At 44.0% G+C, this 17972-nt stretch overlaps 1 protein-coding gene across 3 annotated transcripts; it reads left to right on the top strand.

Moving 5' to 3' along the window:
• The first annotated feature begins 2333 nt into the window (after positions 1-2333).
• Positions 2334-12433, top strand: LOC106547403 (glutathione S-transferase 2). 3 transcript variants are annotated; one of them, XM_087719861.1, is made up of 9 exons: positions 2334-2491; positions 4360-4435; positions 7354-7401; positions 9615-9679; positions 10608-10689; positions 10786-10850; positions 11502-11597; positions 11692-11802; positions 12198-12433. In XM_087719861.1, exons 1-9 carry the CDS (start codon positions 2456-2458, stop codon positions 12291-12293), a joined length of 675 nt encoding a protein of 224 aa, XP_087575987.1. In that variant the 5' UTR covers positions 2334-2455; the 3' UTR covers positions 12294-12433. The 3 variants fall into 3 exon arrangements, with proteins under 3 accessions (XP_087575987.1, XP_013920029.2, XP_087575988.1); XM_014064554.2 differs by having other exon boundaries at positions 10786-10886; XM_087719862.1 differs by lacking the exon at positions 7354-7401 and having other exon boundaries at positions 10786-10886.
• Positions 12434-17972: the final 5539 nt, after the last annotated feature.

Below are 17972 nucleotides of genomic sequence, written 5' to 3'. Positions count from 1 at the left end.
CAAAGATCCTTCTGTTGGCTTTCTCTGTAGGCCTTGGAGAGGATGTTTGCCTGCACAATTTCAGGTTATTTCATAAAGACAGTTATCTTCTTGGAAAGGGTCAAGTGGGGCAACCAAAAAGAACAGAAGAGATCAGGCATCTTAGAACATTTTGTTCTAAGCCAGTTGCATTTAGAGCAGTAATAGCTAACCTTTTCTTCACTGGTGGCTGAAAGCACACCCAGGCGCCCACCATACAATGTACGTGTGCCCTACACATCCCACATCCTCTGCAGACACGCATAACCCCCCCACATGCACCCCACCTCATGTATGCACGCATGACCCCTGCACATGTGAGTGTACCCCACCCCCATGCATTCTATGCCTCTGCATGCACACACACCCTCGTGCTCCCCCACCCACCCACATGTATGCATGTCTCCCACATGTGCCCCCCCCAGCGCATATGTGGCAGAGATCTGAAAACCAGCTAGTTGGTGAGAAGCATGTGCATATGTGCAGTGGAGCTGAGCTGGGGCGACGGCTCACGTTCCCGCAGAGAGGGTTCTGTGTGCCACCTGTGGCACACTGCCATAGGTTTGCCCTCATGGATCTAGAGGTTAGGGTGCTGGGCTAGAAAGCAGGAGATCATGATTTCTAGTCTCTCCTTAGCCATGGAAGCCAGTCACCCTCTCTCAGCTAAACCCATCTCACAGGGCCCAAGATGGAACCTTGAGGTAGCCCAGTGTATGCTTCCCTCCATGTAGACCTGGATTGTGTGCTTCTGATTGAGAGCTTTGTAAATCCCACCTCTTGGGATTCTCTTACTGCAACATGCTGGCATGAATAGGTAAAAGAGTCCCAAGACATAATTACCACAATCATCCTTTCAAGCCCAGAAAAGTCAGGAAAATCTAGCATTTTTTGTGACAATGAAGGAAAGGGAAAAGGATGTGGGTCCAGGGCTGAAAGAGGAGGATGAAGTTGTCTTTTGTCTCTGACCAGCAAACAGGTGACAGTTCTTTCTGCTAAGCTAGAGCTGCTGATCAGTTAATCACACCCCCCCACCAATGTCTGATGCCCAAGTAGATCCCAAGGTCATGTGATCCAGATGTTGGGAAAACATCGGAATATAGACCAAACAGCCCAAATGGATCTTGGATATATTTTAAACCAGAATTCAGAATGGAATGGAATGTGTTGATCTGAGAGAATTTGGTACTGGATCCAAGGTGAAGTAACATTCAACAAGGTTTAACATTGTAGTGCCTCTCCTGTAGTCTTTGGGATATATCCATTCTTGGGGGGAAACATTGGTGCTTCTTACATTCTTAACTAACTTTTTGTCCTGCATTGTGAATGACCTCAACCTAATACAGATCTCTTCCAGCCCTCCCCTCCATCAAGATCAGAAGCTAGGTCACACAGGAGTGGACTGTTGTGAATGAATTAAAACATGGACAAACTTTAATAATATTATTTTGATCCATGTGATTGCCCCCCTCACACGGCCGCTCTGGGTAGCTCATAATATGTTTTAAAAAGTAACATTGATAATGCTCAAGCACACTTTTTCAAAGTATTGCAGTTCTTAAAGCTGTTTGCTCATCATATTTATCATGAGACAATGACATGGCTCTCCCCACCCCTGAATTTGTTCAGAGATCCTGCTGGACAGGATGCACAATATTTCAAAACAGCATAGGTGAAATTCCACCTGGGTTTATCTTTTTCGTAAAATAACTATTCTCCTTCAGCAGAAGGACAGCTGTGTAAATAGGTCATTGCTTATGGGCACTTCATATCATCTGTAGCCTTTTCTGTTATGCATGCTGGGTATATTTTGCATTAATCTACAGACAGGGTGAATAATGAGCACATCTGACATATTGGAATCCCACCATGCTTCAAGTGTTTTCCTTGTGCAAATTAAATCACTGCTAGTCCTCTCGTAGTGGTGATGGGGGATGGTTAAAAAAAATCAAAACTAAACTGCATTCACGCAGTCTTCCCCCCCCCCCCCGTTTCTTTCGTTTGCCGCTCAAGTTGGTTTTTTTTTAATAGGAATAATTGATGATCAGGATAAACCCAAAGCTCAAAATTTCGGAAACGAACCGTTAAGGCATCGAGACGCGTCTCTTTAATCTGGGGGGGGGGGTGGATCTCCTTTGGCTCAAACGAATTGCCGTCACCTGAAGAAACGGATTTGTTTGAAGCTGATTGATGGTTCGGATGCGAAATGGGGTTCGGCGAATGAGGGCGGGGGGGACGGGACTGGCAATCCGACACCTGGTCGTCCGCACCTCGGGGAAGGCTTTTCCCATCAGCACTTTTGCCTGTGTGGTGGGAGTCGCCACCTCCTCCCCTCATTGGGATATCCTTCCGCGGAAGTATAAAAGCAGCTCTCGGGATCTGCCGGTCTGCTTGCGACGGGAGGCAGAGCCGAGCACGTCAGACAGCACCAGCGGAGAAGATGGAAGCCACGCTGGGCTACTGGGATATCCGAGGGGTAAATAAGCAGCGTAGAGGAGAGGTCTTCAAACTTGGCAACTTGAAGACTTGTGGACTCCAACTCCCAGAATTCTCCAGCCAGCTATGCTGGCTGGAGAATTCTGGGAGTTGAAGTCCACAAGTCTTCAAGTTGCCAAGTTTGGGAACCCCTGGCGTAGAGGGAGGCGGGGTGGCCATTGATAAAGCTTCCCTGTCTCGGTACCTCGCTCCGGCCCAAGACTCGGCGCTCTCCGCCTTCGGAGCGACCGAGACCGAGAGGCTGCAGGCGGGTGGGGGAAGCCACGCAGCATTTTCTCGACGGTTTCGGCCATCGCTAGAAAACGAAGCGGAGAGAGCCGCTGAGGCAAGGGGCGTGTTGCAGAGGGCTGAGCTTAAGGCTAGGGCACACGCCCCCTTCGGATTCATTCCACAACCGGCGGTGGCGGTGGAGGAGCTGGGACCATTTTGGTGTACAGGTCTCGACTTACAGCCGTTTGTTGAATGGTCATTCATAGTTAAAAGGGCACTGGAGGGGAAAAAAGGGATTTTTTCACACGATAGCTGCAGCATCCCCCTGGTTCCGTGATCCAAAACTTTGGACACTTGGCAACTGGCATGTAAAACACCTCGACAAGTTGCCATTTACTTAACAACTGCAGTGAGTCACTTAACCACTGTGGCATGAAAGGTTGCAAGATAAAGGTAAAAGTTCCCCTTGCACAAGCGTGCTAGTCATTTCTGACTCTAGGGGGCACTCCTCATCTCCGTTTCCAAGGCGAAGACCCAGCGCTGTCTGAACATGTCTCCGTGGTCATGTGGCCGGCATGACTCAACTGCAAAGGCGCACGGAATGCTGTTACCTTCCCACCAAAAGTGATCCCTATTTTTCTACTTGCATTTTTACTTGCTTTCGAACTGCTAGGTTGGCAGAAGCTGAGACAAGTAATGGGAGCTCACTTCAATACATGGCATTAGGGATTTGAACCACCGACCTTCTAAAATGACAATCTCAGCGTCTTGGTCAATGAGCCCTGTGTCCCCTAGAAAGGTCGTAAAATGGGGTAAAATTCATTTCGCAACTGTCCTGCTTAGCAATGGAAACTTGGGGCTCAGTTATGGTCATAAGTTAAGGCCTACCAGTAGTGATTAAAGGATCAGCCTAGGAATCAGGAGACCAAGAGTTCTAGTTCTGCCTTTGGACTAGATGACTTTGGGCCAGCCACTTCTTTTCAGTCCTAGGAAGCAAGCAATGACAAACCACTTCTGAAATCTTGGCAAGAAAACTGCCAGGAGTTAAGACAATGCCCAAATCTCCTGAGGGTAGCAGCCACTGACAACCACAAATATGAGGTCAGGATGAGAAACCTTGATGGGAGGAATACTGGGAAATCTGCCTGTTTTCTTTGGCCAATCATTTGGCTTCACTAAACCAGAGCAAATTGCTTCTATTAAAGGCTCCTGCCATCAGCTCCCAAACCAACCTACCTCTACTCTCTCTCTCTTCTGCTCACAGCAGCCAATTTCGGTGTCTCACAAATGAAGGTAAAGATAATGGATGAAAGTGTCCCAGGATAATGTTGCAGGATCCAATCTGGGATGGTCACTGGGATCAGAGGTTTTGTCTTCTGAGCTTTTGGACTCATGTTGGATGAGCTCCAGCTCAAGTCCGAAAGCTTGGAAGACAAAACCTTTGGTCCCATTGACTGACCCACATTGGAGCCTGCAATTTAGGTGCTTGTTAGAAATTATCAGCAGCACAGGCGCAAAGCAGCCCATACTCCTCCTCCCTTGATATTGGAAACTAATCAAACTATTTCCGTTTTTTATAAGGCTGTCTTAGGGGCAATTATCAATGAATTGTCTCACCATGATATTCTTTTCCCACAGTTGGCTCACTGCATTCGACTGCTCTTAGAGTATACCAAGACCCCCTATAAAGAGAAACATTATGTTGGTGGAAAAGGTAAGGAACTAAACAGAGGTCTTGAACTACAAGAAGGCTTGTCTAACTTTCTGGGAGAAGAATGCGGGCTCACCAGAGTATTTTCTGAACTGGCATGTTGGCTCTTTCCAGGCTTAGAAATGTTGCGCAAGTATTGGATATGTCTGGACATCAGATTTTAACATAATAAATTTTTAACAATTCAGCAAACACCCAAAGAAATGCACCCAATTTTCAAATATTAGAATTGCCTGAAGAAACAAAAGCTACTTGTTATCTGTAACACAAATTGTTGTAGTTAGTTGCGAAGTCATGTCCGATCCTTTGTGACCTCATGGACAATGTTCTTCCAGGCCTTCCGGTCCTCTACCATCCTCTGGAGTCCATTTAAGCTCATGCCTACTGGTTCAGTGACTCCATCCAGCCACCTCATTCTCTGTCATCCCCTTCTTTTGCCCTCAATCGTTCCCAGCATTAGGCTCTTCTCCGGTGAGTCCTTCCTTCTCATTAGGTGGCCAAAGTATTTGAGTTTCATCTTCAGGATCTGGCCTTCTAAAGAGAAGTCAGCGTTGATCTCCTCTAGGACTGACCAGTTTGATTGTCCTGCAATCCAAGAGAACACAAACTTGCCAAAGATTTACGATTTCGTATTTTTTTCAAAAATGGCCTAAGTCATCATTAGCTTACCAGTATAAAAATAGTATTTTCCTCTTATTTTGACACTGTCAGTGACAACATCATGGTGTGTAAAACTTTGGCATTCATTCCCTGGGAGGCAAAGTCAGTTGACCCTTTCTGTTGTAAAAGCACTGGACAATTGGGACTGGCAAATCAGTCAGAAAATTGGTTGCTAAGGGAAATTTTGATTGTTCTTATGCTCTTACTTCAGCTCCCCTTTGCTTTAAAGACCTGTGAAAGTTTGTAAATGCAAGGACTGATTGCAAAGTTAAGCTTTCATCACTGTTATAACTGTGAACAGTTGCTAAATGAGGATTACCTGCATGTGTGAATGGAGATATGTTTGGGGGTTCAAGGAGAGCTTACTCACTCTTCTTTGATTCCTACCCAGTCCTCCACCTATCATTTCTGTCCTGCCTTTGCCCTTTCCCCATTAACATTTTGTTTCCTTTCTTTTCATATCTGTCACCAACTCCTATCCAATTTTTCTCCAGGAGGCAGTTTGTACAGTAATCTACATTATTCTCAAAATAATGATTGTGCCATCATCACAATTACTGGCCTTATTATTTGCATTCCAACAAATAATGCAAGTATGCTGACTTGTAATCTGCATTTTTGCCATTGCGTCCCCCCTTTCCCTGTTGCAAATTCTCATGTCTTCAGGTTTTCAACAAGGTGATTTGCCAGTTTCCCTGTATTTCCTAGTTTCAATCATATTCCACCTGACTCTAAGTGAGAAAGTTGATTGTCTTGGATCAAGTTAGAGTTTCATTTCTACTGGACAGAATCTATATACTGTATTTCCCTAAAAATAAGACTGGATTTTACATTAATTTTTTCTCCAAAAGATGCATTAGGGGTTATTTTCTGATTAGGGTCTTATTTTGGAGAAAATATGGCACTAAATGCATCCATCTGGCTGACAATCTTTATTGGGGCTTATTTTGGGAGTAGGGCTTATATTGCAAACATCTTGAAAAATCATGCTAGGACTTATTTTCCGGTTAGGTTTTATTTTAGGAGAAACAGGGCATATAGATATAGCATCACAACAAGTTCTGTTTTCTTCCTTTCTGTGGCTTTCCTATAAGGTTCTTTATCTTACTGTATTTCTTTCTTGGGAGTTGCAGGCTGTAGAAAACCAGTTTAGAGAAGCTTGAATCTCAAAGACAGAACCAAGCCATTCTGGCTTCAGTAATCTGATTGATAGATATCTTCTGCTGATTGGTGACATATTGAAAGGAGATGGCAACAAAGCCAGAGAAAAAGCTTCTTGTAATGAGTTGTACACTCACTGATCAGGGTAATAATTAGCAACGTTTTGGAAGAGATATTCTAGACCAGGATTGTCAATGAGGCATTGATTTTCTCTGACCCATTCATGATGAATCACTTTTCTTGCCTGCACCCCTCAAGCTGGTCCCAAAAGGTGAAATGAATACAGAATTAGGTTTTTAATTTCAAGCAAAGTTGACAACTTAAGATACCATAATCACCTGGTTAGGTATTATTTGTAAAGACATCTTCCTGGGAAAATGTATAAATAATAATGACCATTGTTAGAGTAGTTGTGGGAGGGAGTTGTCTTATTTTTAGAAAAGATTTGTATCCTGGACAAACAATGGGTGAAATCATAGTATTTAGAGGCATGGAAAAAGTACATTTAGTGCTTGAACATTTTATATTCTTTAAGCTGTCTATTCAATATTTGCAAAATAGTATATATAATACAAATACATATATATTGATAAGTATACAATTGCATCTTTTTTAAATTAAATTTTATTTTATTTTTATTACATAGACAACACAATCACACAACAACAGAAAAAGAAAGGCAGAGGGAACCCCCCCCACACACACACACAAAGGGGAAAAAACAAACAAACCCATCATCCCATACAGTATGTTATTTGATTACAGGTGCATCCTACTACGTTTCCCCCCATACACACACCCCGTATCTCTCTGTTATATATTTAATAGACACCACAATAACCTAGGTTTTTTTTTTTTTAAAGGCGAAAAGACCCAAAAAGGGGGGGGGGGGGAAACCATCATCACATGCAGCATGTCGTTTGGTTACAAGTGTTTTAGCATCTGCATCTTCAAATAATATTTACCGTCTCAAATATTTCATCTAATATAACTAAAGGCCTCATTTTCATTCTACAATATATATTCAATTGCATCTTAATGTGCATATTTAAATGCTGATTATTGTTATTTAAATATAAACATAATGCATCTCATCCTAGTGCAAAACAATGAACTGAAATCAGAACAAGTTGGAAAGATTGGCATTGGTGAGTATGGGATGGGAACAAAAAAGTTTTCTAACTACAGAATACAGAATAACAAAATTGGGAATGACCTTGGAGGTCTTCTAGTCCAATCCCCTGCTCAGGCAGGAAATCCTGTACCATTTCAGACAAACAGTTGTCCAATCTCTTTTATAAAACCTCCAGTGTTGGAGCATTCACAACTTCTGGAGGCAACTTGCTCCACTGATTAATTGTTCAGTCAGGAAATTTCTCCTTAGTTCTGGGTTGCTTCTCTCCTTAATTAGTTTCCACGCATTGCTTCTTGTCCTGCCTTCAGGTGCTTTGGAGAATGGGCTGACTCCCTCTTCTTTGTGGCAACCCCTTAAATATTGGAACACTGCTATCAAATAAAATAGGGAATCATCTATAAACTGCAATGTATGACAGATGTAAAGGCAATGGATCATATATTTCCATATTGGAAAGATCCTAATAATTGAATTTGTCTGCCATGAAGCTACAAAGGCAATGGAGCTAAGCTTTATCCAGATTTTAATTAGTAGGCGTGGATAGGACCTAGGTCTCATCTGCTGTAAAACGAAGACTTCAGGTTGGTCAGCAAGGAAGCAACACTAGGAATACTATTTCAGATTAGCCAGCTTCAGCCTTAACCTCTGATTCAATAGAAATGGGAAGCATTCCATTCCCAGCATGGAAAGACCAACTGCAATCAGGACAGGCCCTCTATGCAGTTCCAAAGCTGCTGGGATGTCCAGGAATTCAATGTGCTGGGTGGAAAGGTCAGTGATGCATGGAGTGGGACTGTTTGCCTCGTAGCCTTCACCGCCCCTTGTTCGCCCCCAGGGTTTCGCCCCCAGCCATTAACCTCTACCATTTGTCCTCCGCTGAAAAGACCCTAGCTGTTTGTCCTGGCCTCTTCAGTCCCAGAACCTTCATCACGGGCCATTTGGTGAAATACTGCTCACCCCGGGTTTTTGGACTCAGGAGCCAATTGGAGGAAGGGAAGGGAGTAAGAGAGAGGGTGGGAGGAAGTGTTCTGTGTGGAGTTTCCTCTCTGGGGCTGCTCTTCCCCCTTCCCCCTCTTCCCCTTTCCCAGGTCAAGGCAAACAGTCCTTTTGTGGAGAGGAGGCAGAGCAGTGTGATTAGTGGCTGTTGTGTTTCCCTCCCAAAGATCCGACCAATATTCCATCACTCAGGCTGGGGGGTCAAATTTTATACCCCTCAGAGAGGGTTCGCAACTTGGGAGTCCTCCTAGATCCACAGCTATCGTTTGACCACCACCTGACGGCTGTGACTAGGGGGGCATTCGCCCAGGTTCGCCTGGTGCGCCAGTTGCGACCCTACCTGAACCGGGAGGCACTCACAACAGTCACTCGGGCCCTTGTGACCTCTAGGCTGGAATACTGCAATGTGCTCTACATGGGGCTGCCCTTGAAGAGCATCCGGCGACTTCAGCTAGTACAGAATGCGGCCGCGCAAGCGATTGTGGGTGCACCTCGGTTCACCCACATAACACCTATCCTCCGCGAGCTGCGCTGGCTACCTGTCGATCTCCGGATGCGCTTCAAGGTGCTATTAGTCACCCATAAAGCCCTGCATGGTAGTGGATCCGGATACTTGAGAGACCACCTCCTGCCAATTACCTCCCTGCGACCAATTAGATCTCACCGATTGGGCCTCCTCCATATTCCATCGGCCAGCCAATGCCGGCTGGCAACTACAAGGAGGAGGGCCTTCTCAGTAGTAGCCCCGACCCTTTGGAACGAACTCCCTGTGGAGATTCGTACCCTCACCACTGTCCAGGCCTTCCGCACAGCCTTGAAGAACTGGCTAGCCCGTCAGGCCTGGGGACAAGGATAGTTGCCCCTCCCGAATGATGAATGTATGTTGCTTATTACTTTTATTATATGTGTCTATGTCATTGTTGTATTTCCCCTCCCTGATTTTATGTGAGCCGCCCTGAGTCCCCTCAGGGAAAAGGGCGGCCTACAAATGTTAATAAAATCACGAAAAGAAAAAAAAATCAGTGTGAGAGATGTAATAATGGAATCAAACAATTGACAAATCAATCTTAAATGAGAATAACCTTCGATGGAATCTGCTGTAATCGCATTTTGCTGTAGGGATGTCAAAACAATGTGTCATATATTTGCTGTTGTTGTAACCACAAAACCTCCATTTTGCCCAATCTATTTAAATGGATTTGCCTTAACAACGCATGTATCTGCTTACAGTTTCGAATATGGAAGAGTCTGAATGGACGAGTGTGAAGGAGAAGCTGGGCTTGGATTTCCCAAATGTATGTAGCAGTTGTGAAATAAACAGCGGTATATTCCTATGGGTTGAGAGGGGATGGTGGCTCAAGTTACTGTTACTGCAATGAGGAGAGTCCTGAGATGTTGTAGAGGCAGTCAAGGCAGGAAAAATATCTTGACTGAAGTCTGCTTGATTGCAACCACGGTCTATAATTGCAGAGGGAAGGTGGGACAAGAAAAAAAATCAACATGATCAGAGGTGGGTTCTTACAGGTTCGGACGAGTAGGTAATAACTTGGCCCACCACGTCCCTGAACCGGTTCTATTGTAGTCAGCACAAACTTGATTTTCATTGCCAAATTTTCTTTTTTCCCCCTTTTCTAATGTTGTGTGCATGCACAGTCCTTTTTAGGTGCAAATGCTCACGCGCACGCAAGGGAAATGAGTGCGTGTGCACACATTTTTTTGGTGCGCCAAACTGGCAGCAGGAACCCACCCCTGAACATGATTGACCTTGGGACCCCAAATCCTAGTGTTTCACCTGAGCAGAATTACAAACAAGTGAACAGGCTGAGACGTTTCAAAGCAAAGTACTGTAGAAATATCTGGAAGTTTAAGTGTACTCAAATTCTGAATGGAAAAAGATAAAAGGACTGGGAATAAATTGGGAACGCTATATGTGAAAAGAATGTCTCAGGAGAGCAGAATGAATTAGAATGGGAGAAATAATTGGATATTTCCATTTAGTCTTGGCAGAAGCCAAAAGTTACTATTGTGGCCTCTGACAACTCTGTGCAAAAGTGTTGTATCCTAAGCAATGTGTGATCATAAAAACACGAATTCAAGCCACTCAAAAAATCCTCTTCTTGATTCATTCTAGAGTTTAAGAACAGTTCAAGGGTCACGTTTGGACGACGTAATAATTCATAATATCTTTGCATCTTTGCTCTTCTTCTTTTCCTTTCTCCCTAGCTCCCCTACCTTATTGATGGTGACAGAAAGATTTCCCAAAGCAACGCCATCCTGCGATACATTGCACGCAAGCACAAGATGTGTAAGTGGTTCAGACTCCCCTTCAATCTTGCTTTAAAAATGATTTCCTTCAAATAATTGCAGATTCTTAGTTCTGTAGGACTTTGTGTCGCCACAGGTGGTGAGACTGAAGACGAAACAATCAGTATGGACATACTGGAGAACCACCTCATGGATTTCCGTGTGAGCTTTGCACACTTGTGTTACAGTCCGGATTTTGTGAGTGTTGTGCTTTCTGTCTTCCTTCAAAATGCTATCAGACTGTAACAGGTGGTCTGAAGATCAGCTTGGGCTTGTTTTGGAGTGAGTAGATAGATCCGTGATGGTGAACCTATGGCACACATGCCAAAGATGGCACGCAAGCCATTGCCCCAGTTCAGCTCCGCCACACATTCGTGTGCATCTCCTGGTGGCCAGCTGGTCTTTGGGTTTCTGCCACAAATGCGCAGGGGGTAGTGTGTGTGTGGGAGGCATCTGCATGTATGTGGGAGGAGCGTGGCATGCATGGGGATGTGCATGCATGCACAGGACATGTGTGGGGATGCATGCATGGGAGGCAGGGTACATGCATAAGGCCACACCCACTTGCATTTTGGGGGTTCGCGTATGCGCATTTGTGGGGGCTTTGGTCACTCAGTCCGGAAAAGGTTAGCCATCTCTGGGATAGATTAATTCAGTCCTCTATTGCTAGGTAGGAAGGAGAGAGAAAAGTTCTGCATGAGTGATTGAGCTGAGGGGAAGGAACAAAAAAGGGAGAATTGGAAATTGCTAAGTTCAAAGTTTCACAACAATTTGTCTAGAAGCCAGGCTCTATATAATCATCTCTTTTTGCAGGAAAAACTAAAACCTGGCTATTTGGAATCACTACCTGGGAAACTCAAGCTGTTCTCTCAATTTCTGGGGGACAGGCAGTGGTTTATAGGAAGAAAGGTATTTATGTTCTAGACAATTTACATCAAACTATGCTACTTGGCACATTTTATTCTTCCGTTTAAAAATATTTTCCCGCTGTTAATTTTTCTAGCTCACCTACATAGATTTCATAGCTTATGATACGTTAGATGTACATCAAATGCTGGACCCAAAATGCTTGGATCAGTTCCCAAATCTGAAGGAGTTCCTATATCGCTTTGAGGTGAAATGCCTTTTGCTTTATACATGAATCTCTACCAATAATTACTGAAAGTTTGCAGTAGTAAAGTGAATATGATTTTCATCCCAATAAAGCCAAGGTGTGAATCTAATAGTGTTCATATGGCATGTAAGCCAGGATCTTTGCAGCAAAGTCAGCATGCAGCAGTTTAAGGGGGAGAAACTGGGAATATGTATCGGGATCTATAGAAAAATGGAGCAACCTATATTCCTTCCAGCTCTCCCATATTGCAAACACATTGTCAATTGAAAGCAAGAGCAATATAGCTTTTCAGATACCAAACAGAAATTTGTAGTTTTGTTCTGGCTTAGGCTATTGTGCTGTGTAATGGCAACACTAGGCAATGACAAATAACCTTCTTTTGGCTTTCTTGGTAGGCCTTGGAGATGATTGCTCCCTACCTGAAATCAAATCGCTGCATCAGAAGCCCAATCTTTTGGAGTTCTGCCATGTGGGGTGGCAACAAAATCTAGAAGAGACCACAAGTTTCAGGAGAGGAACAACTGGAACTGCCATATGAAAGAGGGATATTCATTAGTCCTCCATATTTCCAAACTTGATTATGGCATGCATTCACCTAATAAAGAATATAAGAAACTGGAAAAAAAAAAAACCGAGTCTGTTTCTTAATCCCTCTTTGGCCTGTTTTCCCACTTTAAATTTGGGCTCCAATGTTGCAGCAAAGGAGGTTACTTTTTATAGATCCTAAATGGTGCTTAGGTAACAAACTATGTTACTCCATGTCTTTTTCCTGAGAACTCTGCTTCTTTCAATAGGGGAAAGGCAGATTAAGTTCATGAGGAGCATTTTCAATCAGAATAGAGCTGGAAGGGACCTTGGAGGTCATCTAGTCCAACCCCCTGCTCAAGTAGGAGACCCTATACCAGTGATGGCGAACCTTTTCAGCCGTCAGTGCTAAAAAGGTTGCACGGAAACATCACATGTACACGTGAGTGCTCATTGGGGCCGCGCTCCGGAAAAGCCAAACTTCCAGGTTCTAGCGCACATACGCGCCCGGCAATCAGTTGGCTGGCATGCATGCACAGACCAATTTTTTCAGCACTGCCACACACATGAAGGGATCGTGCTCCAGAAAAACTGAACTTCTGGCATGTGCATCAGACAATCAGCTGGCTGGCACACATGCGCACACAGGTTTTCAGCACTGCCGTGCACGAGGACAGCTGATCATCACATGCGTATGCATGTCAGAAACCCAGAAAACAAACAGGCAAGGCCACGCATGCCAGGTGACATGGCTTCGTGTGCCACTTTGGCCATGTATGCAGAGAGGTTCACCATCACGGCCCTATTCCATTTCAGACAAATTATTGTCCATTCTTAAAAACCTCCAGTGTTGGAGCATTCACAACTTCTGAAGGCAAGCCATTTCACTGCTTCATTGTTCTCACTGCTAGGAAGTTTCGCCTTAATTCCAAGTTGCTTCTCTCCTTGACTAGTTTCCATCCATTGTTTCTTGTCTTGCCTTCTGGAGCTTTGGAAAACAAGCTGACTCCCTCCTCTTTGGGGCAGCTCAAATACCAGAATACTGCTATCAAGTCCGCAGAGTCCTTCTTTTCTTTAGACTAATATTTCATACTACTAGTTTTGATTTCCCAGCCTCTACAGTTTAATAAAAGCCATCTGTCTTCACTTATGAACTCAGAAGCACTTAGAAAAGGAGAAAGCCTCACTCCCACCCCAGCCCACCCCGCCAGCTGCCCTGATTCTTGCAACAAAGGAAAATGGCCCTCTTCTCTCTGTGCAGAAAAGGGAAGCAAAAAAACCAGGCAGCTTGGACAAGAGAAAGGGCATATTGACAAAGTAGCATCAATCCCACCTTGCCTTTGTTCTACTGAGAGATAAGAAGCAAAGAATTGGATTTGCTAGACCAGTTGAAGCTTCAGAACAAGAGGGGAGGGGAAAGGGAGGCTCCACTGCCTATTGATGCATGGCCTCCAATTGTCAGCCCTCGTTTACTCTGCTATCTAAAGAGCTGCACAGTTGGCATATCAGGTTCTTCCGCAACCAAAGAAGCCATCGGCCCTGGAAGGCCTTTAGTGCAGATGGGCCAAGGCCTCTGAAAGTGGGCAGCTACAGCAGGGGGCACTAATGGGAGATTCCCATTCTGAAGGCTGCCCAGCATGTGCCAGAGCTGAACAAATAGCAGCTGTGCCATGCAAAGTAGCTGCCACTGCATGTTCACTTTGAAGCCACTTTGGCATGCACTGAGAGTTCCCCAGGACTGAACCAATGATTTTTTTTTTATTAAAGCTTAGGCCGCCCTTTTCCCTGAGGGGACTCAGGGCGGCTTACAAATCATGGGAAGGGGAGTGCAAGACAAAAAAAAACCATAAAACTGTGCGTGAATATAAAAAAAAGAAAATAACAATAAAACACAACTTTCATTCAACATTCGGGTGGGGTGGATTAGAATCTTATCCCCAGGCCTGATGGGATAGCCAGATCTTAAGGGCTGTGCGGAAGGTCTGGACGGTGGTGAGGAAACGAATCTCCACGGGGAGATCGTTCCAAATGATGTTGCAATGCAGGGATTATGAACTCTGCTGGCCTCTTTAAGGCAGTGAATCAGGTCCTCTCCATCACAGAATGCTTCTTTTATTTCTCACTAGTTGATAACCCGGTGTTGTCCGGGTATTTATTTATAGGGGGGAAATATCCAGACCAAACGTAATTTCTAATGTTGGATTTACCCCCTTACCAGAGGGAGCCCCCTTGTGGAGTACTGTGAAGCCATTACCATGGCAAGTTCACTGTGCTGTACAGTAGAAGTCATTTTAAGACACAACAGACTGTATCTTAACACACACCCTGAGCGATTTTAGGGATGTCTTACCCCCACAGTATTTGTTTCCAGAGAGTAAGTGATCTGTGTACCAAGTTTGGTTGAATTGCTGGAGGTATTTCAGAGTTATGCTGGAACATGCATATCCACCCATAGCTGTTGATAGATAGATGACAGATAGATTATTTTAAGCTGGGAGGGGCCCAAATGGGTGTGGAAGGAGAGGCAAACCAACTAGTCTAGATGGATCAGGGAAAAATCTGTAACCAGACACTTCTTATTCCTGCTGTAATACTCTAATGAGGGTGGGGGTGTTCACCTTGTTGGCTGATGAACTGCAAGAAAGTAATGGCAGCAGAGCCAGGTGAGAAAGCTAACCCCCCTCACCTGTTGGTCCACTCGCTCCCTCGGTCTCTTCTGATCAAGAACAGCCTCCAACATTGGAAAACTGGGATCCACAGTAGGATTGCTAATTTCATAACAGCAGTGGGTAGCTAGTCCTTGGATTCCATAATGGGAAAACTGAGGAGGTGATTTACAATTTTTTCACAGGGATTGAGAAATCTGAAACCTCTCCCAAAGACTATAAAATGCACATGCGCGCACACACACACACAAAATTTGGGGAGCGCATGTTATAAAGCTGTTTGGGATACAGCATCTGCTTCTGATGCTGGTACATATCTACCATGGTAAATTAGATGCATAGTTGAATATGATTTATAGACTCTACCAGCAGTTTCAAATTCAATATAGCAGAGAGTATCTCCCACCCTCCTAACCCCAAACAATTATTTCTTCTAATTGCAGATAATTTTTTCCCCATAATGTATTCTAGAATTGTCACAAACAGTTAAAATCATTTGGTTTTGTCTTTCCTTCCTTCCTTCTTTCCTTCCTTTCCTCTCTCTGTCTCCATCCCTCTCCCTTTTTTTGCATTTCACTTGTTCTTTTTAGTCCATTATATATTTGGCTCTGTGCCAAAAGATGGTGAAATAATGAGCCTCGCTGTAATCATGTGCTACATTGTATAAAGTGGTGAACAGCACTTTATACTGTTCACCAACACTGCTGGCAGACTGTGCCTGTGAATAGGGAAAGGTTGTCATAGAAGAACTAAAAACCACACCAGTTCAAAGAACACTCTGTCCTAGCCTAATACTCTTCAATATCTTCATAAACAATTTAGATGAGGGGAGAGATTGGGAAGTCATCAAATTTGCAGGTGACACCAAGCTGGCAGGAAGAGCCAACACTCCAGAAGACAGGCTCAAGATACAGAAGGATCTTGACAGACTTGAACACTGGGCCCTATCTAACAAAATGAAATTCAGAGGTGAGAAAAGTGAAGGTTCTACATTTAAGCAAGAAACACCAAACACACTGGTATCAAATAGGTGGCACCTGGTTCAATAGTAGTAACTGCAAGAGGGATCCTGGAGTCCAAGTGGGCATCCCAGCAGTGTGTCAGCTGTCAAAAAAGCCAACACCCTAGGCTGCATTAACAGAGATATAGAATAAAGATCATGTGAAGTCTTAGAAGTGTTAGAACTTGTACAGTCCAGAGTTCTACTGTACAGACATCTGGATCAAAAATGAAAAGATAGAACAAAGGACCAATGATTCCATTTCAGCTGCTATTATGCAAGTAGAATCATGCAGATGTGGGAAAATGAGATACTGTAAAAACAATTTTGAAAATATCCTTTATTTAAACTATCACATTAAAGGGCAACACCTAGCAACTCCGATTTAGAAAATGCAGCTCAACAGTCAAGCATGTCTACAGGCTATGCAAACGAAAAGTCAAGATACTGGCTACAATGGTACAATTGAAGTTCTGCTTCTTCTTTTTAATGTGCATTAAAAATATACTCCCTTTTTATAACCCTGTAGTCTATTAAATTTGGGGTACAGTCAGGCTGACTGACGGAGGTAAGCATTTACTGGCTGGATTCCCTTCCAGCAGATCATTTTTTCTTAGCACCCATCTACTGCTACCTAGGATTGAACTCTCAACTAATTGAACTCTCAAGTGGGAGGCCAGCATCTTCACCACTAGACCACCATGGCACCAAATATACATAAACATGGATGGTATTTAGAACAGACCATGAAGGGTGTTTGGTGCTGTCTGAGCTGGCTTGTTTTCTTGCAGACTTTCATTACCCAAACTAGGTAGTACTGATGATGTTACCTAGTTTAGGTAATGAAATGTCTGCAAGAAAACAGACCAGCTCAGAAAGCACCAAGGACCCCTCATGTCAACCCTTAGCTAAAAATATTCTCCTTTGTACTTTGTAGAATGGAATGGAATAGAATTTTTTATTGGCCAAGTGTGATTGGACACACAAGGAATTTGTCTTTGGTGCATATGCTCTCAGTGTACATAAAAAGACAAGATACATTCATCAAGAATCATAAGGTACAACTTAATGATAGTCATAGGGTACAAATAAGCAATCAAATCATACTAGGAAATATAAATTGCAAGGATACAAGCAACAAAGTTACAGACATACAGTCATAAGTGGGAGGAGATGAGCGATAGGAGATGAGAAGATTAATAGTAATGCAGACTTAGTAAATAGTTTAAGTGTTGAGGGAATTATTTGTTTGGTAGAGTGATGGTGTTGGGGGGAGGACTGTTCTTGTGTCTAGCTGTTCTGGTGTGCAGTGCTCTCTATGTACTTTGTATTAGATCACAGTCACACCATCGTCATCCCTGCAGACAAATTTCAAGATTCAGTCAGGCTTAGGGCCACCAAACTTTTCTGCTTTTCATCCTTTGCTATTTTCAGCCAGAAATCCCGGTTAAAATAACATAAAGCAAAACTGTTTAGGCAGGGAGAGAGAATATTGGACGGTCGCTTCTGCGGATCCCGGTCTCACCTTTCACTCGGTAAAGTTTGCTCCGAAGCCAACGCGCGCACCAATCGCTTGCTCTGAATTTCGCACTGAATTCACATACACCCCCTGCCCCCGCTCAAAGTTTTTCTCGGTCCCTGCACTTGGACTTCGCCTTAAGCAAACCATTAACAGTTTCAGAAGCCCTTAGCGCTATTTGATTCATCTCTACAGGCACAACCAGACCTGCAAAGGGCCTCTACCGATGCCAGTTCTAACTGGATTTAAGAGGGCAAATTTCAGAAGAACCGTTCAAATTCCACCCAAACGCACATCCCAAACGCAGCAAAAAAAAAAAAAAAAGCGCTCTTCCGAAGGGGCCGCTGGCGGTCGAAAGAGCAGTTGCCAAGTTGCAATTAACACTTCTGGTATTGGGCTGCCGGCCCACCCCACCGCGCCCCCCCGAACTCCCGTTGTCAGTTTTGGCAATCAAGGCGGC

Source organism: Thamnophis sirtalis, unplaced genomic scaffold (genome assembly GCF_051295495.1).
Source record: "Thamnophis sirtalis isolate CommonGarterSnake01/CBP01778 unplaced genomic scaffold, rThaSir2_p1.2 scaffold_7, whole genome shotgun sequence".
NCBI lineage: Eukaryota > Metazoa > Chordata > Lepidosauria > Squamata > Natricidae > Thamnophis > Thamnophis sirtalis.
The sequence above is the reverse complement of the archived record's forward strand: the minus strand, read 5'-3'. Positions and strand labels throughout refer to the sequence as shown.

Coding starts and splice junctions, on each gene's coding strand:
- LOC106547403 (XM_014064554.2), top strand. CDS start 2,456: ATGGAAGCCACGCTGGGCTACTGGGATATCCGAGGG. Junction 4,436..7,353: donor ACATTATGTTGGTGGAAAAG/GTAAGGAACTAA, acceptor ATCTCATCCTAG/TGCAAAACAATGAACTGAAA. Junction 10,690..10,785: donor TGCACGCAAGCACAAGATGT/GTAAGTGGTTCA, acceptor GTGTCGCCACAG/GTGGTGAGACTGAAGACGAA.